Genomic DNA, 24953 nt, shown 5'->3' with positions numbered 1-24953 from the left:
TTATGGAAAACACTTTTTCCAGCTTCAGGAAAATGAAGGTGCTTGAGTATAGCTAAACGATGCAGGTTGTGTGCGCAAGTTAGTAATTTATTCTTTCTTTGCTCTTGTGAGGCAGCTATTCTGCCTCTTTTCTTGAGCTCTGAAAACAGAAATACTTGGAAGCTTAGAAATAATGACTTTTCCCATCCCACTGTCCACCCATGACTGAATTCTACCTCAGGCATAAACACAAGTCAGAGTGACAGGGAAATTATATTTCTGGGCATGGCTGTGTGTGAGGGGGAGAGATTTTAGCTGCAGGGGGGCCACTAAAGGAATATCCCATTTATAAGAAACAAAAGCCTCTTCACTTATTTATGCATAGTATTTTCGGATGACCAAAAGTCCTAGATAGATAAATACACATTAACACCTAACCAAATAGATTATTTCAATACGCTAGTCATAAATGACAGTGATATATACATATATAATAGCTATGAACTGTGCCTTGGACAGAAAATACAAACTGATAGTCTGCAAAGCAAACTTTCTTTAACGCACTAAATACAGTATCAAGTCCTCTGCCAATGACAGCAGAAGATTCCAGGCACCATTTGTTTCACAATCCTGTATCTAGCTGACTCTTTACTTCTCTGCAGCTCAAGTTGCCAGCAAATACTGAACTGGAGCGCAAGAGTCAATCCTTGTTCGGTTTAACAAATTCCCCGCAAAATATCTCCCCAAGCCCCCAGGAGCTGTAGTGATGTCATATCCGTTGCCCAGGTCTCCACACCTCTCTCAGCAGTTACTCCCTTTATCTTTTTCTTGGGTCAAAACTTTTGAGGTGGGCTGGCTAGAGAGCCGCAGGAGAAAAGGTAAACTGGGACGCGCGAGTTGGAGGCGCTTCAGCACCTCGGTCAGCGCCCACCGCAGCCCAACCCACCCTCTAAAGCTCGCGAACTCCCAGCTCTGAGAATGCCTGCGGAATGATCGCCCCCCAGGGCGGCTGCCGCTGCTGCCGCCACTGCTACCGCCGCCGCTGCTGCTGCTCCTGCTCCTGCCACCGCCTCTGTCTCCACTCTGCTCTGACTGGCAGGCAGAAAGTGCAACTGACGAAGGAAAGGTCTCTGCAGTGAGAGTGGAGTGGCTACATAAAAGAGAGTGAAGAGAGGGCAAAAAACAGATCAGAATGCAGGCGACGTCCAGCCTACTCAACCTCCTGCTGCTGTCTTTGCTTGCTGGATTAGATCCTTCCAAGGTATGGGCAATATTTTAACTCTAGTTTGAAATAAATGTGCAATATTTAACGAACCGACTAAAAACGCATATGATTATGCCAAAAAATACTCAAAGAAGGGCACGAAAGACAGCTCTTCCAGCTATTCTTTGGTGTCTGGCGTATCCCCAACGCTTGGATGATAACAAGGTGAACTACCGGAGGAATAGCTCCTCAAGGTAGAGTCCGGGAGAGAGGGGGGAGGGACCAGGAGTCAATATACAGTGTATGGGCAGCGGGCAATGCGGCTCTCGGGAGAATTTAGCTTATTTGGTATCCAAGTGCTTAATGTTCTCTTCTGAAGTCAGACGGGTAATGCAAAGGAGTTAGCAGATAAAACAATGCAATTTGTAATCACGTATTCGGAGCTGGTGAACCGTTTCTTTGTTGAAAGAAGAGTAGCGTTTTCCAGCTGATCCTGGTCAATAATACTCCCATCGCAGACGTGCTGCGGTTTGTGTCCAAAACATTTGGAATGCTGCTTGTAACACACACGGCAGAGCAGCGGAGCTCTACTCTCTGCCATGGCTGAGAGGCGCTGGTAAAGGGGGCTTGTGTTTATTTGCTTATTTCTTTTCATTAAGGAAATTAGGGAGCACTGAGGAAGTTCTGATTACCAGTATCAAGAAACAGGAAGTGAGAACCCTATCAAACTAAGGAGGGCAATAGGAAAGATGAGTTGTCTCATAGCTGTTGAACTCTGCAAATTATCCAGTACTGGCAATTAAAGTGAACGCTAACCTCTTTTGATAAAAAGTCAGAAAATATGGCAAAATATTTTCAGGAGTGTATGAGAAAAGTTTTTGATGATAAAGTGAGATAATTTGAGAGCTTCAGCATTCTAAGAAAATCATAATTATCTGGAATAACATAAGGCATCTGGCAAGAGTAAGAGTTAAGTTTTTAAATTATTTTACTTAACTGGTCAAGAGCAATTTGACACAACAGGAAAAATAATGTCATATTATAAAACCACTTAAAGCAGTACTTTGGAATGTTGCAGTTATTGCAAATAACTGTGTAGTGTAGAGAGACTGTTTCTTTTCAAAACTGAATAGAACTAAGATGCAACCAAGCATAACCCAATATGGTGGTTAACTGAATATTTCCTAGGCTTAATACAAATGTGAAAACTTAGAATCATGTCATATATACTTATAATTATTTCTGTGCACTTTTCATATTTAGAGAGATCTGATGAGAATAAAATCATTTTACTTTAAAGCTATGGCTGTACTGATACTGTCACTGTAAAATCTTCACACAGTATGTGAATGCCATCTTGATGATCTTAATGGGACATTGTACACACTGAGAGGTAGCTTTAAAGCATTTTACATCTAGGTAAAAAGTCTTGATTCTGCTTTTATACTTTTCTAATCCTTTTTTTTTTTTTTTACTTTTTTCTCTGGATCTACAGTGAAACATTCCATCCATTGCCACTTTCATTAAATTATGTTAGTTACAACTTCAAACACATTCTATTATATATCTCATTTGGAATATTCTTGGTAAAACATTTTAAAAAAGCGAAGCAAGTTCCCAAGTTACTGCATTAAAAAACTTTGACTTTTGGAGGGATGAATCCTCCAAATAAATGACCCATTTTTAGTTAATGTGATCTTTTCTAGTATTGATAAGTTTATTTCCATGTATTCAATGACAGAAAACTTTTCTTCCGATTTAACTGTGGCTATTTGATACAACTGAACTGAGAAACCCAGGGAAGGAAAGGCATACATTAACTTTTCAAACTGTCCTTTTCAGCTTCTAGATACTGCAATACAGTATGCAAAGAAAAGCAGATGGTATTTTGTTCTACACCACATATGCCATTATAGAGAATATTAAAATGTTCATAGCAAGTGATTTTAATGTGGTAAAAAGTTTTTGGACTGGCAGACAAAATTTTGCTTAAAAAAAGAGAAAAAAAGCTACATTTGTATGTTTTATCCAACTGTTGTGAATCACCAAACTGTATCACTCCCACCCACCAAAATCACAAACGAAACCACTGAAATCTCAAAATTATTGGCAATTAGGTTATAAAATAGAAATCTCTTAAACTTTATTTATTATTGTATTAACTACTTAAGGGTTTAGATAATAAAATTAGCATTCATAATGCAAATTATGTTTGGTGAAACTGAAATTATATTCTGATAATATAGTGGCACACAAGACCACAGTTTTTGGACAAAGAAGTAATAATTAAGTAATAACACTTAAATGTACAAGAGTTTTAAACCACTAATTTTTTACATACTAATGTATTAGGGCTAATATATTTCAAAATCATATTTTTAAATAAATTCATTTAAGTATTTTTCTATATTATTAGACTTTATAGTAAACATAAATCATGCATGGATACACACAAACTGGCAAAACAGGAGAGCTATTAAAATTGCACAGACTTTTTTTTAGGAATAGGATTGCCACACTTATCAGATATTGGAAATCTAAATCTCAGAGCATGCTTATTATATATTAATTTATCTAAAACACAAAGGCTTTCTAACAATAGTATCAATTCCATTTCATGGAAAACTATATAACATTTATGTTTATGATCATTTTTCCCAAGACTGAAACCTACAGATCATATATGACATTTTATTAAGTATCTCCATCTTATGGTAAGATAAATTACTTGAAAGTCAATTTTATTGTAAAAATTTTTTTTAAATGCCCAGACTTCTATATTCATAGGATGAACTTACTTTCACATGCACTTACTTTCTTTTCTCTCATTTAATATATCAGAAATTGGCAAGATTAATATCTTCTTTCAGTAATGGAAGGCAATTCAACACTGATCAATTATTTGTATTTGTATATGGACAGACTATCAATTTTCCTCTCCAGAAAATCATGAGAATTATGTTTTCTTAATTAAAATCTTATTAACAACTTTCCAGTTCCATTTAGAAAAACTCATGGGTATATCACTTTGCCTATTTTAAGAGATATTAATTAATTTCATTTGTAATGGAGGGTCTGAACCACAGGCAATATGCCAAATCATTATTTATTTAGTTTAATAAATAAATTAAGAAAAACCAAAGCTTGCAGGAATTCAATTATTGCTCGGTTTTTACAGAGAAAGGAATAGTTCAGTGTAGGAAATTCCTGAGGGCGGCTGCTAGATGGCATCTCTGTGCTTTTAAACTGAAGGCACACAGTTCAGTAATGACCTTGATAGTAGGAGAGTGAACCTCTTCTTCTTTTACAAGAAGATTTCCAGCAGACCATTACTTGAACATTGTAACAAAACAGTAATCCCTGTGAATTAGACCCATGAATTTCTCTGCTCTGCGGTGCTGAACTACGCAAAAAAGAAATTTAAATGTGGCTGTGCAGGTTTCAAACAGAACATTTACATCGTTGTCAGATATTGGAGAACAGTTAAAAAGAGGTGACACGGGCAGAGCCACATATCGCAGTGACTGTTGAACTTTAAAGAAGTCATGCTTATGTGACAAACACATTGAAGAATGCCTTAGCATGCTTAGATTGAGAAAGCATTCACTCTTTTCTTACCCCGAAATATACTAAAGAACACATCACCACAGTGCTTGCTGACACTAAAGACATAAAATGAAACAATGATTCAGCAATAATCTTCAACACTAAACTGTTCTTCCTGTCCAAAACAACCCTACCAATTAGAACTCTTGCCTTAAATAAGACATTTTCTTTAAGCCATATAAACATGATGGGAAGCAAGAGAATTTCAATAATTATATTGTTAAATGTTTCATAATATAATATACCATGTGTAAGTGGCTTTGTGTTTTGGTATTGCTAAAGGAAATCACCACAAACCTAAATTGGCTAGAGGTGGCTTTAGTATATAAATTTAAAGTTCATGTTCTTACAACGTAAATGAAAATTTATAAAAGCAAAACATCAAGAGAAAAAAAACTGAGATCAGTTTCAATTTACTTTAAAATTCCCCTTAAAAATCTATCTTCTCCTGTGTGTCTTATGTGTCAGAGACATCCTCTATACAACAGGATCAACTCAAGTTAGAACAGAAAATATGGATCAGTGGCATTTGACAGACCTGTAATTACACATCAATAAACTCTGATGTGATAAAAAGTGAAAAGTTTGACACAGCCCAACAGTGTTTTGAAAGAGCAAATGACTTTCCTACTCTCATTTTATCCCCAGCCTTCCCAACCCAATTAAATATTTATTTTGGAAAGTAAATATTTTTTCCTACTCTTTCTCTTGGCAAATCAAAAAGGTTAAATTGTACTGCTTTCCTTTATTTTTCTAAAGTTCTTATTCATTGTAATTTTGCAACTATACTTTTTAGAAAAATGACTATTGTGACAATCTGTTCTCTATTGGGAGGGAAAACAGCACAAGAGTGAGAAACAAAGGGGGCAGGATTCAGAGTCTGTCATTTCTCATCTCTACTTTGCCACTGACATATATATACGTGTGTATGTATTATAAATGTATATAATACATATGTTATATAATACACTATGTTAAATTATATATAATACACACATATATATATGACTTTGGGGAAGCTGTGACCTCAGTGTTCTCACCTGTATGATGAGGAATCTCTTAAAACTTCTTGGTTAAACTCTAGAATGACTCTGTGCTATGGTCTGTATGTGTGTGTTCCTTCCCCTTCCCATAATACATATGTTGAAACCTAATCCCAAGGTGATGATATTAAGATATGGGGCCTTTGGGAGGTGATTATGTCATGACGATGGAGCCCTTAGGAATGATATTAGTGCTCTCATATAAGAGGCCCCAGAGAGATAGCTCGTTCTTTTCATCATGTGAGAATACAAGAAGACTGCTACCCGGAAGAGGGCCCCCAGCTGACCATGCTGGTACCTTGATCTTGAACTTCCAGCCTTCAGAATTGTGAGAAATAAATAATCCGTTTATAAGATGCCCAGTCTGGGGCATTTTGTTATAGCAGCCCAAACAGACTTAATAATATTCTGCTTAATAATATTTGACCATTCATTAAAAATTAGCAAATTCTTTTGTAAGGTATAGCTTGTAAGATCATAAACTTTGTGAAAGCTGGGGATCAGCCTGCCTAGATAACTTCGTGACGTTTTCATCTTCTGTGTTTGGCATTTGGAGTCTTCAATTTTCTACTTCCTCATGCACCCTCCTCTCCCTCCCTTCTGTCTCCACATTCATGATCCATGTACTCAGGCTTCTATCCATTCACCCACCAAACTCTGCTTCCCTGACAAGATTGCTTATCAGTCTTGTGGATCTGAAAGCCAACATGTTTCCTACTTCAGCTGTAAGTCTTTAATTTAATGAAAACTTCTCTAGTGACAAGTAAAATGAAAACTTATTTCCCATACAAAGGGAATTGCTGGTGTACTGAAGATGTGGGAGGTATTTGGGAGGGCTACTTATAAAAAGTTCATGCATATTCATTGCTGACTCTTCCCAAACAGAAACACCCTTAAATATTTCAGACTGGCACCTATTAGAAAAACCACAATTTTTGTACTAAGAAAAATTTAAAGAAAAAAAAATGAGACTGGATAGAGCTGCAGCTTAGAAGATAAGACTTGGCATTTGACTGTCTTTAAATATTAATAGCCATCATTTGGCTAAAAAAGAAAAGAAAACTTATTGGCAATAGTGAAATTAAGAAAGGAAATACAGTAATATCACAAGGAAAATAGCCAATATTTTATAGTAACTATAAATGTAGTATAACTTTTAAAAAGTGTGAATCACTTGAAACTAATATTTACATCAACTATACCACAATAAAAAATAAATAAATTGAAAGGATTAAAAATTAAAGGAAGAAGATACAAAACCAGACAGTTGACTTTGTGGGTTAGGTGAGATGAAAGGGAGTGTTTGGGGTCATCTGTGCATCTGCGTCAATGCGTGTGAGTTCACATACGTGAACAAATTATTTCATAGCAGCGTTAAAATAGTAAGGTAACACAAAAACTATTTAAACATTATCTGCCTAGAATCCAGGTTTAAACTGAAAATAGGATGTGGAAAACTGGTCATCCGTCTACCCAGTCTGTGCTACTTATCAATTAAAAACTGTGAAGGATTTTTTTTTAATGAAGCTAATATTTTAATGACAATTTTCAAATACAACTTTAAAAATTGTATTCCAAACTAATAGCATGGTAAAGGAGGGAGCTGGACTTGGGATCATAGGAAGTGGTTTTAAGTCCTAACTGCAACTTTTCAGTGTCACTTAACCACTCTAATGCCCAGTTTTCAATAATTATGGAATCAATGTAATAGCAACGGAATTTATACAGCTGTTGATGATATTAATATATGTGAAAAATCTATTTTAAACCATAAAGTTCTGTGAAAATATTCTACTAACATCAACCAACCTATAGCCAAATCTAAAGTAGCACAGAATCTTCAGTGCACCGTATCCTATGGTCACAGGTCTCTCGTGCTCCTTCTATCTTTCTGTTCCCTCTTCTTAACTTTCAGAGAAGTGAATGCCATTCACATACAGTTATCAGCAGGGCTTCTCAGAACCAGTGCACAATTTTGGTCAAATCTCCAATTTCAACGTCTCAGCTTTAAAATTTATATCAATACTTAATATACCTATAAAGGCACCTCTTATAAGTTTGTTAGGAGAAAATAAAAGACGTGAAGAGTGGTTCCATTAACATCAGAGCCAAACCTGTCAAGAAAAGAGCTTTTAAACTAATTATGGAGATGCGCTAACAGAGAGTACAGATATATTTCAACAAAGGATCTACCAACAAATAAAACTTCTTTTTTGACCATCATGCAAAGTATAGGCTTCTTGTGCCTTTGCAAAGTACAACAATAATAAAGTACTTTAAATCCTTAGATTTAAAACTATTAAAGAAAGAAAGTCTAAATAGGAATTGTCTTAAGTTACTCAATCTAAAAATGTTCAGGGCAGAGGGTCGCTCTCTTAGTCCTTTCAGGCTGCTATAACAAAACACCACACACTGGGTAGATCATTAACAACAGAAATGTATTGCTTATAGTTCTGGAGGCTGGGAAGTCCAAGATCAAAGCACCAGCATGGATGAGTTTTGATGAAGTCCTCTTCCCGGTTCATAGCTGGAGCCTTCTTGCTGTGTTTTCATAAGGTGGAGAGGGCCAGGGATTTCTGTGAAACCTCTTTTATAATGGCACTAATTCCATTCACGAGGGCTCTGCTCTCATCACTCAAATACTCCTCAAAGGCTCATCTCCTAATAGCATCACCTTGGGCGTTAAAATATCAACATATGAATTCTGGGGGAGACAAACATTCAGACCATACAGTAATGAAAAAATGACCACTTTTATGAACACAATTCCTTTGTTCTTTTCTCTTGGATTGCTTTCTCCATCCCTCTGTTTATACTAGTTTCTCTGCTCTTCTCAATAGAGAGACTTCTATAAAGTGCTTGAAAAGACCTGACCCTTAATTAGACACAATAACGTTTCTCCAGATGTTGCTCATCCAAATGCAAGTCCACCTGAATAACTCAAGAATGGATTCCTTCTTTCCTCCTTTTAACCCATGTAGATAATATGAAGGGTAAAAACAGATGAGAGCAATTACATAATCTGAAGGCTATAGTCTACCCATGAACAACTATTACTTAAGAAATACGCTGTTTCCAAAATACTTGCACACCATACCATGGTGAGGTTTAATTCACTTGTTACTTACTCCAGAGGCAGCAAACCATTTTGGGGAGAGGGAGATGTCCAAGATACAGAAACAGCATAAGACCATGTAACTTACGTGGCATTAATAAAAATACTCAAAAATGTTGTCAAAACAATCAAAATACACTTTTCTAAAAAAACTTATCTTTTGTGCTTTAAAGCAAGGTGTTGTAAAGCATATATCACAAAGCTATGCCTTCTGTCATACCAAGCCTTCAGAAGAATAAAAATAAATTCAGAGAAAGGATCACAGATGCTGCTGTGCTCACGCCTTTGCCTCTCCTTGGAAAGCTCATTTCCACTTCCCCATATGTCAAAAAATTACCTACATTTTAAGATGCAACTCAAATGTCACTTCTTCCCTAAATCCTTCCCAGATATTCCTTGACCCCCAGGAAGAGGTAATCCTGATAAACTAAGAACACTTATAAGAAAAAAAATCATGTTTTATTTATCTTTGCACCCACAGCCACTGGCACTGACACAGAATAGGTGTCCAGTGAACACAGATTGAGTTGATCTTCTTCCCCTGGACAATTTGCAAAACACTCTATTTCCAATCACTCTTACTACATTTACCACTTCCTTTTTTTTAAATTGGGTATTTACTGTATTTCGTCTCTCTTACTAAATTATAACGTAGTTGAGGACAGGCTCTGTGTCTTGGCCATTATCTAATCCTCTTCTATCTATGAACTAGCTCAGTGCCTGCTCAGATATGATACTACTCGGCATGTGTTAAATGAATAGATGAACAGGTGAAGGGAAAAACCTTAAAATCTTGGGATAAATTATTCATGAATATAATCTGTTTTTGGTACATGCTTCCATCAGACAGTATTTAGGGGTAGGAGAGTAAGACTGACTCTAAGAACCTTGTTTCAAGGGCTTAGAACTGTTGTAGCAGGTTATTTATCTTGAAGAAAACACAATTTTTTAAAAAAATCTGATTAATGTCCTATCCCGTCTCACCGTCCTCAGTGCTGCTTTTGACTTTTGGCAACTCTCTGGGATAACACAGACTTAAACAATACTCTTATGAACTACTGTGTTTCATCCTGCTTCGTGGCAGTTAACATCTCCTCTTTTTCCTTGGTGTATGTATGGGTGTCCATTTTATTTGCATAAGTTTGTAAGTCTAAACATTTCATTAATTTGTGCTTATTGTTTTGATTACCTTTATTTTATGTAATGTCTTATTTTATTGGATAAATTAGTGTATTATCTCTATTTTTCCGCCGCTTTGTAGGGACTGAGTTATTTTTTAAGGATCTAAAATATTCCATTGAAATTATCTTACTATATATTCCTAAAAATAGAAAGGGAAGTATATATTCCCATAGAAAGGGAAGTAATTTGGCTCCACGTTTGTACTACATTACTATGAGCACACCACCACCAAGCAGAGTAATGCTGAACGGTTATTAAAAGTAAATAAAGGTAGAGTTAGATTTATCTGACTTTATCTACCTTGTAACTTCTAAATATAATCAGAAATTCAAATTTTGATAATTAACTTTGTAGGTGAAAATGCTCTGAAAAGAAATGTCAGTAATAAAACTGCTTCAACAGTACAAGTAAACAGCTATTTAGATAACCCTACAGGGAGGACATAAATTGAATAGACGATCCTTTTTATTTTTCCAACTAAATTGAAGGTGATTAAGAAGCATTATCCCATGATGATTTAAATAGCATTACTAGAGGGACCAGTTCCAAATGGCAAGATTTCTTCAGAGATCAGGATTGGAAACGTTGATTCACTGGCACCAAAATGTCACTGGTGAGATATTGCCTTACAAAAGATGCCATCACTTCTGGGAATGATCTATGTCTATGACTGCTTATGGAATTGTTTATTCTGTGAGTAATTTTACGTCTACATGTGTTTTGTGGCATGGTGACTACATCTTAGTGCATATCATTACAGTACTAAACGAACTGAAATATCATCTGGCTCAAGACTACTAAAGACTTTCGACTATACTTACTGTATATTATTTATATTGTGTTACAAATATATTCTACTCTTTACAAAAATGTAAGTGCTAGACAAAGTCAGGGAATAAAATGACTCTAGTTTGACTGCCATATACCTTAAAGCACTTAGGGGTAAGGAGGAAGAAAACAGAGAGCTATGATGCTCATCCCAAACAGGTAATTATTGTAATATATGGTAACTTAAAACTGGGCATAAGATAATTTGAGAGTAAGGAATCAAGTGGCTGGAATGAGTCAATATTTACTAATAGTGACCCTCATTGGTACCAAAGCATCATGACTTCATTGTCAGTCAAAGCAAGAAAAGACTCCAAATCTAAATATCTATCCTAAAATAAAAATAGAATAAGATTTTAAGTGATAAAATTATAAAGGAGTTTACATGCAGCATGGAGGTGAACACATTCAAATACAGTTAAAAGAAAAAGAAGAGATGAGGGGAGATTTATACAACAGGGTTGGATTGCAGCTTTTACAGATGATGTATACAACACATTTGCCAGTGCATATTTAAACATTTCATATGTCGCTTATTGTCCCCTACCAATACCACACACACACACACACACACACACACACCCCTACACAATGATTACATTCATTAATCTGAGATCTATTACTAATTGTTGGCATTCATTTTTGGAACAAAGTCTTTAATTTAATTCAAATAATCTTTAATATTTATTGGTAAGAAGAATAGAAGAAAGAAAAAGGCATGAAAACATTCTTAAATTCCTTTCCCTATCTTTACTTTTATCTAAACTTTGCAGATAAGCAATAGAGACATACTGCATCTTGTCCATGTGTATACAGTCATTTCTTTCGGAAAAGATGCCTCTCAAGAGACACAGCTTAACTAATATTAATTTAACATGTAAAATGAAGAAAAGGGAGAGAAACCATAACAAAATCAGAGCAAATTATATAATATTTAGGAAACTGGAAAGTTCATAGCAGTATGAACAGAGCACTAAATTAGGAGTAAGAAAATCTGAGGCTACTATCACCTCTGCAACAATCTAGGTCTATGGCTTTGAGCAATTCACTAAACTATTTTAGTTTCCATTTCCTCATGTACAAAATGAGAATGTTGAACCAAACGCTCTTTTTTTATTGGTGGGTCATCCTAAAATGGGGCACATTCATGTCTTCTAAATGTAGTTCATCACCCTTTCATCCTTCTTCCTTCTCGCAGACTCTCAGATTGTTAAAATGAAGGATAAAATCTAGGCTTCTTCTACCTCACTGCTGAAAATCAAAGTTATGTCATTGAGAAAGCCGTAACAATTCAGTTGTGTACATATTGTGAAACAAAAAAACAAGTAAAATACATAAGCTCATTTCATATTCCAAGCATGACAGCATATTTAACATTTACATCCTTCCCGTTCATTGGCTTTTGTAGTGACATAGTATTCCTACTGTCTTTATTTGACGATAGTTAAAACAAAAGAGACTCTTAGAGTTACAGGAAATAGAAAGGATATCTATTTTAATTCTGCATAAAAGCAACAATCTCCTCTATAACATACCTGGTAAATGTTAGCTAGCTTCTGTCCATATGCTTCTAATATTGGAGAGTAAGACAGTATTCAAGTGATTAGGTTATTTTTAATTAAAAAAAAGTATTAGGAAGTCTTTTCACTGAGTTATGACTTCCAATGATATTTTCTACTACTGAGTTATGATTCTTTATGGGGCTAAATATAATTTTAAAAAGTATATGGACTGTGGTAACAGAATAATGTCCTCCCAAATATGTTCACATCCAAATCCCCAGAACCTGTGAATATATTACCCTACGTGGCCAAAGGGAATTTGTAGATGTGACTAAATTAAGAATCTTGAGGTGGGAAGGTTATCCTGGATCTTCTGATGGGATCATGTAATCAAAAAGTCCTTTAGAGGAGACAGGACAGATGCTCATAGTCATCCCATAGTCAGAAAAAGAACATCCCATAGTCAGAAAAAGAACAGAGGATGATAGAAGCAGAGACTGGAGAGAGGTACTTTAAAGATGGAGGAAGAGGCCAAAGGTCAAGGTCGATGCAGGCCATCTTTAGAAACTGGAAAGCCAAGAAAATGGATTTTTCTCTAGAGCCTCCATAAAGGAAAATAGCCTTGCTGACATTTTCATTTTAACCTTGTAAGAATTGTTTCAGACTTCTGCCCTCCAAAACCTCAAGATACTATGCTTGCATGTTTAAAACCACTAAGTTTATTGTAACTTGTTGTAGCAGCAACAGGAAACTAATAATTAATCCAGATGATAATAATTAATATGTAAATACAAAATATAACTCAACCAAATAATGCTGTAGTCTATGCCTGTAAATATTGATTAGAGAGACCATAGATATGAAATTACAGTAAAGTCTAATAATTATAATGTGAAAATTAAAAATTGTTTATTAAAGATGAAATCAGATTACACATAACTCTAATTGAACTGCATAATAGGTTACTGTGTACCCTAGTTGATATTTATAAGATACAAAGTGAGCCTTTTTGTTGTTGCTGCTAGGGAAAGTCTGCCTATAGAATCTCATCCTCAATCTAAGAACCAAGTGGTTATCATTTCACTTCTTTGCAGCAGAGGACTTTTAAAGGCATTTGATTTCCGATTCTTTGCACTGGATTTGTTATCTACAGTGAAAATACAAATAAATTGTCCACCAATGATTCAGTAAAATGACGATAACAGCTCCTTCTGTTTCATCAAATTTGATCTACCAAAGGCACTGGGACGTCTTCAGATGAAAGCAGTTTTGCTTAGCGAACCAATGCATGTTACATAAATAAAGGCACAAGCATGATGACTGCTCAGTGACGTTCCACAAAATGTAAGCAGGACACACCCTTTTACATGCAGTGGTTATGTTGCTGAATTTGCTTATTTGATTTTAAATAGTTGAGATTTGGTTTTAGCTTTAAAAATTTGTAATAGGAAAAAATAACTAGTCTAGAAATGAACGATTTTCAATGATATTAATTATCACATGTGGTAAAGCAGTTCATTGGTATTCATATTGTGATAATTTTTTCAACTCATAATTGACACTATTCTAAGAGTTGGAAATAAATGAATTTTTTAAAAGGTATAGGTACTACTCTCAAAAAGTTCTTAATATTTTCTTAATATTAGTATATTTACATGTACTAATATACTAATACAATATAATATGCTAATATACTAATACTTGTAGTACTAGTATACTAATATTAATATACTAATATACTAAAAATTGTAGTACTGTATCTAATAACAGAGACTTGTAAAGGATGCAAGTAGATCACAGAGAAAGGGCAGTAGACTGGGGCATAAGAGAAAATCTGAGGGAGATGATGCTTAAAGGAGGAGCAGCTGAACAATGAAGGGAAAAAAGGTGCATTCCACTAAAAAGTAACAGCCTACATGAGGTCACAGAGATGTAAAAGAGCACGTGAGCACTGAAGAGCTTTTTTATGTAACTTAAGTTCTTTCACTGCTAATCATATGGGAAGTAAGAGAAGATGATGCAGGTGAAAAACGAAAAGAGCTATTGGTGGCATTAAATTCTTAGAAAAATGATTACCTAAGGGGTCTAAGACTTGACCTGATCAGATTTTAACATATTTCTGGACTTTAAGTACTTTAACCCCTAGCAAATAAACAAAACAAAATGTAGTTGTATTAGTCAGAGTTCTCCAGAGAAACAAAACCAACACGATGTGTGTGTGTGCGTGTATACAGAGACACACATATATGATAAATGTGTATAATTTATCATGTATAAAAAGATTTATCATAAGGAATTGGCTCATGTGATTATAGAGGCTGATAATTCCCAGTATCTGCAGTCAACAAGCTAGAGATCCAGGAGAGCTAATGGTGTAGTTCCAATCCAAAAGCCTGCAGACTCAACCTAGAAAGAGCCAGTGTTTTAGTTAGAGTCCAAAGGGAGGAAAAAAAATGGATGACCCAGATCAAAGGCTGTTAGGCAGAAGGAAGTTTCTCTTACGCAGTCTTTTTATTCTATTTAAGACTTCAGCTGTTTGGACAAGGCACACCTACATCAGAGAGACAGCAATCGGCTTTATTCTGTCTACCAACTCAACTGTTAGTGTCATCCAGAAACATCCTCACAGGCACACCCGAAGTAATGTTCGTAATATGTGCACCCCGTGGCCCAGTCAAGCTGGTACCTAAAATTAGTCATCACAATAGTATTGTTTTTTTAAACCATATAGCTATGTATCTAAGTGTCTCTATATATTATATCAATCTATCTACTAATCTCATTTCTATCTACCTAGCTAGCTTTGTAACCATCTACCTATTTTAGTTATCAAAACATAAGATACTGAGAATCCCACCACACATCTTATCCCAAAATCTCTACAATTTCATTGTGATTATCCATCCCTGCCTTGTCCGTGTCATGCTGATTGTGCTCCCATGAAAGCAGTGGCTGAAAACTCTTTGCGTTGTAGATTGCATCACAACCATCATACGTGAAAATTGTTATTACCCAATTATTAAAGTTATTATAAATCCTCTGGTCACAAGTCTGTTTTCTGGAGAGTTTCCCCCAAATAAATGATGTACTATATTTTCATCTGGTTACAAGATGATCCTGGCTTAGTTAAGCAGGCCTGCAATTTGTCATCAGTTAAAACTTTTAGGCATGTTGCATATTGATTTACATTGATTTCAAACTCTATTGATCAGTTTTTCTCATGATGCAAAGTTTACTCATCTTGGACTAAGAGAAATTTCTTTCATCATTCTCATTTTTCTTTTTCTATCCTTTTTTCCCTACTTTCTTCCTTTCTTTCTCCTTCATTTATTTTATTTTTCATCTACTCATTCAAAACATATAATAAACATGCATCATAATGTCAAAATCGAAGCCCAGAAGTTCGAACTGTGTAAAATGGGTTGCCATATTGCAACAAAGGAAACAAAATGACTAGGGTAAGCCTACTGTGGAAGTTTGGAGCCAATTACCCATTGCACGGCATGTGTGTCACCAGGGATTTGTGAAAGATTTCTTCGTATTTTTAGAATGTCTGCCATGAACCTAGTACTAACTGGAATCTAACGATAAGGAAGTGGCCAACATGACAAAAGCTCTGCCCACATGACACTTATGGTCTAGTAAAAAATACAAATAAGCAAGTGTAAGTCACATAGTAAAACATTATATGGAAGGAGAATCTAAAAACAAAGAAGAGTAACAGGCAGTGGCATGTTGAGGAGTTGAGACAAATATGTACATACTCAGGAAAGCAAGAGCGTACATAACGATTTTCGAAAAAGGCAAGGAGGCTAGTAAACTAATGAACTGAGCAAGTAGAAGACAAACAGAAAATGAGATCAGCAATATAGCCTGAAGCCAGATAATGTGGATTCTTGTAATTGGTTTGAGGATTCTGAGTGGGATGGAAAGATTTTAGTGGGTTTTGACATAAAAGCCACATTGTATGATTTATGTCCTAAAAGGATCAATTTGGTTCCTGTTTGAAGAATTTAATTCTGGGGTTAAGGGAAGAAGTAGAGAGACTTGTAGATTGCATCACAATCTTCTGGTATGAAAGATGGTATGAAAAACTAAGTAAGTGTTGATGGTGGCTAATAGGATTTGTGAATGTACTGGAAATTGACTATGGAAGGTTTTTGGCTTAAGCCACTGAAAAGAAATATGTTTCCTGAGACACAAGAAACACTGGGAGGAGAGATCAGCCTAGCTTGATTTTCCACATGGTAAGTTTGAAATGCCAATTAGATATCGAAATAGAGTTGGTGAGTAAGCAGTTGGTATCTGGAGTCCAGTGGAGAGGTCTAGACTGAACACATCATTTGAGGAATCATCCTATCAGATAGTATTTAAGCCTGTGAAACTGGAGGGGATTACCAAGAGCAGTAGCCAGACCACAAAGCCTCAAATGTTTAGAGGAAAAAAGCTGAAAGAAAACGAGTAACAGGGACTGAGGAGGAACCCATGTGATAGGAAGAAAATTAAAAGAAGATACGATCTTGAAAACAATGTGAACAAAACATCTCAAGGAGAAAAATTTATTAAATTATCATATGCTTCAGATGGGCTGAGCAACATAAAAATTAAAAATTATTCATTGTTTTTAAAAGTGGAAATAATTGGTAACACCGGTAAATGGTTTCAGCAGACTGATGGTGGCAAAATTCTCATCCTCATGGATTCAATAAAGAATGGAGGAAGAGGAATTTGAGACAATAGACATAAACAAGGCTTCCTAGGAATTCTACTGTGAAGAGAAGAGAAGTCGGGCACATCTAGGGGAGGATGTGGCATCAGATACGTCTGTTTCTGTTTCTAAAATTGGAGAAACAGCACCATGTTATAACGCTGATTGGGATAATCTACGAGAGGTTGGTTTTAAATACAAATGACGTAGAGAATTCTATGGGAACAAGTGGGAAGACAAAGTATTTGTGTACAAAGGCTGTTGGTAGTTTAGATAAGAGAGTGCGAGCACATGGAAGCTCTCCTGTAATTGGTTTTATCTTGTCAGTGAAATAGAAAGCAGGGTCATCAGCTAAGAGCGAGGATGGGTTCCTGGTAGAGGGAAGAGAAGAATGTCCTGAAAACCATGAACAGGAGCAAAGAGGACAGCTTTCCCACTGCCGGGCTTAGCGGCAAAAAGCTTGAGACTGCTTTAGGAGCAGCTGCGTGTTCAGGGGAGAACCACATTTTAATAAAAGCAAAAAAGGTGAAAGAAGTTTTCAGAGAAGTGAGTGGACATGAGGGAAGGTCACTAACGACCGCGTTTCTCACACGCTGCTGTCTGCATTAAATCGATAATGAATCTTCCACGTACACTGGAAGACAAGTCTGAGTTTTCCCCAGGAACTAGTTATTTTTTCACTGACTCTATGAACAGGTTTAGCGAGTCCAAACATCTCCTGACATGGAAAATGTAAAAGGCCATACACTAGCTGGAGGGCATTCAACACAGATTACAGTAAAAAGTCGAAAGACGTATTACTCCCTTCCCCGTCACTGGGCCAGGCTTATCTTAGATGCCACACCACACTCAAGAGGAAGACCCATCCATTGAGTCTTAGAAGTTGATATAGTGTATCTGGGAAAAAACAGCTGACAGTATTAACAGAAAGCAGGATTATATATATTTAACCCTATTGGATCAAAACTCTATCCTGAAAATTACCTTGGAACATTTTTGAAGCAATGGAAGAAGTTGTATTGCTAACTGATGTGGGGGCTCTCAGTTCTAAATAGCACTTTTCCTATGTCCAAGAGATCATAGTGCTTCAGCCTCAAACACACAGGAATTTTGGGTTCACTTTTGTTTCTTCCATAAATCCTAAAACCAAAATAAAATCTTATTTCAATGTACTACATTAATGGAAAAAAATTGTAGTTTGCTATTTTAGCCATTTATTTCTACTCTAGCATACGCTTACGGAGACACGGCTCACAAATGGCTCTTAATCTGTTACACAATGTCTTTCTAATTATCCAACAAAAATAAAAGAAGAAAAATGTTTAGTTTTATGTGACTAAAACAAACAAAAAAAACCCCCATCTATGTGGCATTCTTCTCATTTCCCTTGCTATTGGATGATATTACAATAGAGTGAAAAGAATGTGTAATATAATGTAACATTGATGTTGAACTAAGAAATTGGAAATGGAAAATTAAAGCATATGCCTGTATATGTGTGCATAATATCTACGTTTGTGTCTGAAAGAGGGAAAATTTCATCTGGAAACTACCAGAGTAAAACCTCAACAATCGAAACTAATTATATCAAATACAGAAGTAAGTGAACAGCATGACTTACAAAATATTTTTTAATGCAGCTTGATTATTTCCAAATCACGTAATAAGCTATGTTAGTTCTACAGAGTTTATTTGAACTCTTGCCTAACAGAGATCTTTAGAACTCCTTATAAAAATAGATGAAATGACTTTCAAATTATCCTATCAACTGAATGAACATGAGTGATTTAAATTTCCCATGAAAATTCCATTTACACTAAAGGATAAAAAAGTTTGTTTCCTTCTTTCTTTTCTTCTTTTCTTCCTTTTATCCTTTTGCGCAAAGAAAATATCACCTTTAACCGCTGTCACAATTATTAGATGGTCCAAAGGACAGGAAACTGCAAAAAACTGTTTATTGATTGAAATTATAATAAATTACTTTTGCTAAAAGCATGTTAGTTCTCTCTAAATCACACATTTCTCAGTAATATAATGCTGAAAATAACACCTCCGTCATGGGACTACATGAAGGTTAAATGAGATAACCTTTTGAAGCATCCAGTCTGTTGCCTGGTACTTAGTAGGTGCTAAAGAAATGATAGCTTATTTTTCAGTAAATCAGTGTCCAAAAAATACTGCTTGTGCTATATGTCCTACTTTGTAACTAAATGTCCTAAATCTGTTACCTGACATTACTCATTCAGTTCCTCTTACCCAATTTTGCATTATTCCCAGTATTTCTTATGACAAAAGAAAACACACATGTTCCTTTTAAAATCTCTCTGCCTGCTCCTGGCCCCATCCTCATGAAGTTTAACACTTTTAGATTGTCTTTTGAAACAGCAGTATGAAAGGGTTTGTACTTAGGGGACCAAAAGAGAAAAGAAAAAGCAACATCTTTCAAAACAGGAAAGGCCATGTCTGTACAAATACATCAAGAACACAATTATAAAACAAACAAAACAAACAGACAAACAATGATTTGCCATAAGAGTTGACCAATGAGGGGTGGAGGGAGGAAATTTTATTTTTTATTTATACTTTTTTTTTATTGAAGTATAGTTGGCTTACAATGTTGTGTTAATTTCTGGTGTACAGCATACTGATTCAGTTAGGAGACAATTTTATATGTTCTATCTTTACTCACTTACAGATCATCTCTAATCTTTTGAACGCTGCTTGTTGGTATTAAAAAATCTTTTGCATAAATTAGGATAGACTTATATTAACAAATGACCCCTAAACTTCCAATTCTGAGATGTATGTCAATTCAACGTATCTTTGCTAAGCATTCAGCTCAGGTCCCCCAGATGCTGTGATTTTTAGTTTGTTCAAATTCCCTATGTTCTTTTTGTACTCATGCCCCATTTGGTATTTATCCAGAATAATGGTAAGTGCTCAAAGAAGAGAGAAGCATAAACAGATCTAAATTTCAGTTGACTGTGGTCCAGCTCTTTAGCAAAATGGAATATCCCAAAGAACTCCATGATTAATTAAAGATGCCAGAATAGAGTAGAATTAGTTACTGAATCATTGGAGAACTCTTCTCAACTGTTACAGTGAAAATGTTGAGAATGAGGAAAGGATGGATTGAAACCCCAAAATAAATATTATTTAATTACAAATCTTTTTGGACTCTTCAATTTTAATAAAGGATGTTAATACACAGCGTTTGTATAACTACCATTAAGATTTCCAGAGAGTAAAATTTCTAGTTTACTGTTACCCAGTTTCTATTGGAAACATTGTTGAGAGCAAATAATTCAGGAAAGATGATTTGGTTAGACCAATATGTCAAACCAGGCTGTTCATGAGCTAGTGATGGATACCACTGCTCTCTCTTCCTCACTGTATTGTTCCTGCTTAAGTATATTTTATATCATGCAAAGTAAACTTATCAATGAATATGTAAAGAATTTTGAGATCCTCAATAAAGAGAGGAAAGATGGAAAAGTTAACTTTCTTGGAGTCCAATAATGGTAAAGCCTTAAAAAATTTTTTTTTAATTTAGGGAATATAGTATAATCATTAAAAACACATGATATATAACTGAATTTGGATAAGAGTTTCTACTTATTAGCCGTGGAACTTAGAGAAATTATTTAACTTCATCGACATATATGAGATAATATTTTCTGGGAGTATCTGGAACACAGTAAGACAGGGACAATAAAGGCACTAATACTAATTATAGCCTGATAGTTAATTCTATTATTGATATTAGTATTTTTGTCTGTGTGTAATTATCTCTTTTTAGGTTGCCAATTATGTAAGCCCTTTCCATTTGCACTTTTTACAAGGTGGAAAAGGTGTGGGTGCAGATAGGAAAAAAGCAATAATCTGTCCAGTCCTGGGCATCCATCCAGGGACCAGATGGTCACTACAATCCACCTGGATGCATGTAATTCTGCAAATAATACTAAGTTGGAGTTCCTTAAGTGGAATTTAACCACAGAGCAGAATGATTTGAAATTATCTAATTATATATTAGGTAAATTTATTTTAAAACGCTAATGAAAAAGCTAAATAAAGACAAACCACTAATTAAAAATTGACTGGATTGTGTCCTAGTGTTTGGGGACTCTGCCTCTCTCTTTTTTTTTTTTTTTAATTGAAGTATAGTCAGTTATAATGTGCCAATTTCTGGTGTAGAGCATAATGTCCCAGTCACGCATATATATATGTATGTTCATTTTCATATTCTTTTTCATCAAAGGCTATTACAAGATATTGAATATAGTTGTCTGTGCTGTACAGAAGAAATTTGTTTTTTTATCCATTTTTATATATAGTGGCTATCATTTGCAAATCTCAAACTCCCAAATTTATCCCTTCCCACCCCCTTTCCCCCAGTAACAATAAGATTATTTACTATGGGGGACTCTGTCTCTTAATCTTACATTCTTTCCTGTCCTCTCCTTATTAATGTTTTCAAGGAGCTTAAAATGCCCCACTGGAATCTAATAATGTCCACTAAACTGCAACTACCACTCTGCTTTTGCTAACTTGTAACAAATTCTTAAAATCTGCTTCTCATTCCTCCTGTGCATTCCTTCTTTCATTTTTATATATTGTTTTTCCCTTCTTTTCAACTCTTTGTATATGTATATTCCACTGCCCTTGTGTTCTCCTAAATATTTTTTTTTCCTGAAGATTTTACCCTCTGTGCAATAACATTCTGCTGCCTTCCTCTTACTTTTGCTGTCCATTAACTCCTATCTGAATGGAAACAGCAATCTCTTATGAAATCACTGTGTTACTTGTGTTGCAAGCATTAATAATAAATGGTTTATATTTTCTGTGGTAATGGTCACTTGTAGTTCCAAATGACATTTTGCTGGCTGAAATGGGACTATTTTTGTCCTCAAGAAACAATGATATTTTGGCAAAAAAAGACTGGCTATAAGTCAGAAAGCCACTAGAAAAAATGGTTCCCTTAGGAAACAAAGCAAATTAATTCAGATATTTTGGGAATTCCTCTACCCACAGCAAAAAAAAAATGACTTATCTCAAAAACAGAAAACTTTTTAAAAATGATTTTAATATTAATTCTTTAAGACCAAAAAATATTGCTTGTGATTCCACACAGGTAAAAGCATCAGTGCACAGATAAGCTTAAATTCATTTTAAAAACCAAAAGCATGTGTGTGATTTAGCCTGATAATTATTTTCTAGCTGTGGAACTATGCAGGTGTGTTGCTTTGCCACTTTAAATGCTAATCTAAAATGTTGTCTGACAATATCCACAGCACAGTCCCCAAAGAACAACTATTTGCCTGGGAGAAACCCAGATATGGAGTTAATTTAGATAACTGAAATAATTTGCTTCCTGTTGAACAGGGAGAATTACGCGCTTTACTTTCATCTGCACAGCACATCCCCCCATGGAGCATATATTGATAACCTCATACTGGCTTCCCAATGGTTGAGGTGAAGTCACAACCAACTCTCTAGACAAGTTCCATGACAAGGGGGATTGAGCAAGAGTTTCTCAGATGTCATCAACAGTGAGACCAACCATATAAACAACAACGAAAACATGATGTTCTATTACCGAAATTCCTCCTTTGTGAAAAGGAGAATGAGGGACCCTGAAGAACTAACAGAGTTGTTTTTCATTTCCTGTTTAGCCAACGCCTTGTTCCAGAGTACATGCTTCAAGAGCCTGTTAGGACACTCCCTGCTTCAGGGGGCTTACAATCTAGTTGTGGACAGAGACTAAATTAAAATGTAGATCAATGATGGGAGAGGGAATAGCTCAAGTGGTAGAGTGCATGCCTAGCATGCATGAGATCCTGGGTTCAATCCCCAGTACCTCCAGGAAAAAAATAAATAAGTAAACCTAATTACCTCTCCCTGCAAAAAATTAAAACAAAAAGTAGATCAATAAATAGCAAGTCAATGAAGCATTTCAAGAGACTGGTTCAGAACACAACAAGAGGAGATGGTAGGGTTATGCAGCATTAGTGGACATTGTCAGGAAGAGATTAAAGCAGTACTTTTCATCAAAAAAAACCCAACAGAAGCACAGTTAAGTTGACAGGATATTAAAGGTCCATATTATCTGGATAAGAGGGACTTTAAAACATCTCCACAGTGGCATCAAGGTAAAACTATGAAAGGAGAAACACTGTTGCCATGTCATAAGCTAAAGAGAGTGAGGGTACCACTTGTGCAATGGAGGTGCCTGGAGGTACAAAACCCTGAAGTGACAGAGCTGGGGGATGATATCAAAATATTTACAATCCAGTTACAGCTCCTAAACATTATTACCTATGAATAGCCTGATTTTAAACAATATACTTTTTAAGGAAATACTAAAAACCCTAGAAGGCCCATTTATCCACTTATTAAATCATGTATTCATGCACTAATTTATTTCACAAACCATTAATGAGTAAACGGGAAAATGCTAGTCACTGGTAGAGAAGCATGAAACACTGACTCAGCAGTGGGTAAAAATACCTGAGCAATAATTGCTAATTTTATCAAATACATTTTGAGCAACTATCATATTCCAAGCACTAAATACTCTGTTAGTGGTGTAGATCCTTTGCTAGTGGTGGAGAACCTTTACAAGTTATAGAAATGAGATGGGCTGACTCTCAGAGGGTCAAAAAGACATGATATACATGCAACTCCAAACTGGGTCTTAAGTCTGAGCCAACAGGGGTTTGGCAAATGAACAAACACGTTTTATACTGTAGTGATCTTAAGTAAAAGTGATAGTTCACGCTGTATGATTTCAAAACCCTGGGAAAACATTAAATCAAAGCAAGTTGATTTTCCATTTGTTCTTATCAATAATTCCAATAATTCCAACTCAGTAATTCCAAATTTTCTTCAGAAAAAAAAACCATAGCATCTCATGTAAAATTCTTCTCACTGTCACCTCATCTGTCTTCCTAGTCCTTGACACTTTCTGCTAAAGCCCTATCAAAAAATGTACTCTTCTGAAAACATCTATGCCTTTTGGAGTCTTTACTCCTTTGCTTTATGATAGTTATTTTTCTTACAAGACCAACATTTCTACTCTTTAACTGTCAAAGCCTACTGATCCTTCATGAGCTCACTCTGCCCAGACAGAATTAGCTTTTTCTTCCATGGGCCCAGAGCACTTCATTTTTTAATTGTTGCTGTTAACATTCAGACAGCCTGTTCTTTCCCAGTCATTTGTGTTTGTATCACATTCCCTTATGACAGCTCAAAACCAGAAATTCAATCTTAATTTTTATAACTGCCCCAGAGCCGGCACACAGTAGCTTCTCAATAAGGGGTTGTTGAAGGAACCGAGATAAATATATCTGTAAACTCACTGTGTGAGATGTACAGTCTAGACTCAGTGAACCATGGAGCTTGCTCTCCAAGTATAGAAATAATTTTAGAAAATAATTAAGTTTATAAAACAGAATGTAGACCTTCCTATTTCAAATAGTTGTGGATCTTTCTTATAAGGATCCAGCCTAGCAGAAGTACTGGACTGTGCTCCAGAGCACTGGGTTCCTAGCTCTGGGTCGACAATATTAACTAAGAAATGTAACCTCTCTGAGCCCTCTAGATCTCAGTGACTTCACCTGAATTTTAAGAGGTTGGACTCAGGCATCTCTAAAACATTTTCAGACCAACATCCTAAAATCTAATCTCAAGAATTAGCCAATGGAAGATAAAAAATATTTCAACCGGAGGAGCTAATCCATTGGAAAATATCATCAAGTGGCAAAAGGAATCATTTTTAATGTCAAGA

The 24953-nt window shown here is 35.5% G+C and overlaps 1 protein-coding gene across 1 annotated transcript in view; it reads left to right on the top strand.

Annotated features, from left to right (window-relative positions):
* Positions 1–976: 976 nt before the first annotated feature.
* The window catches only part of OLFM3 (olfactomedin 3), a 173271-nt gene continuing 149294 nt past the window's right edge, over positions 977–24953 (top strand). Inside the window, exon 1 of the mRNA XM_010950459.3 lies at positions 977–1240. Coding sequence (XP_010948761.1) covers positions 1172–1240 — 69 coding nt within the window. The 5' untranslated portion in view covers positions 977–1171. The remainder of the gene's footprint in view (positions 1241–24953) is intronic.

This window comes from Camelus bactrianus, chromosome 9 (genome assembly GCF_048773025.1).
Source record: "Camelus bactrianus isolate YW-2024 breed Bactrian camel chromosome 9, ASM4877302v1, whole genome shotgun sequence".
In the NCBI taxonomy this organism is placed as follows: Eukaryota; Metazoa; Chordata; class Mammalia; order Artiodactyla; family Camelidae; genus Camelus; species Camelus bactrianus.
This window is presented reverse-complemented; position numbering and strand designations above follow the sequence as displayed.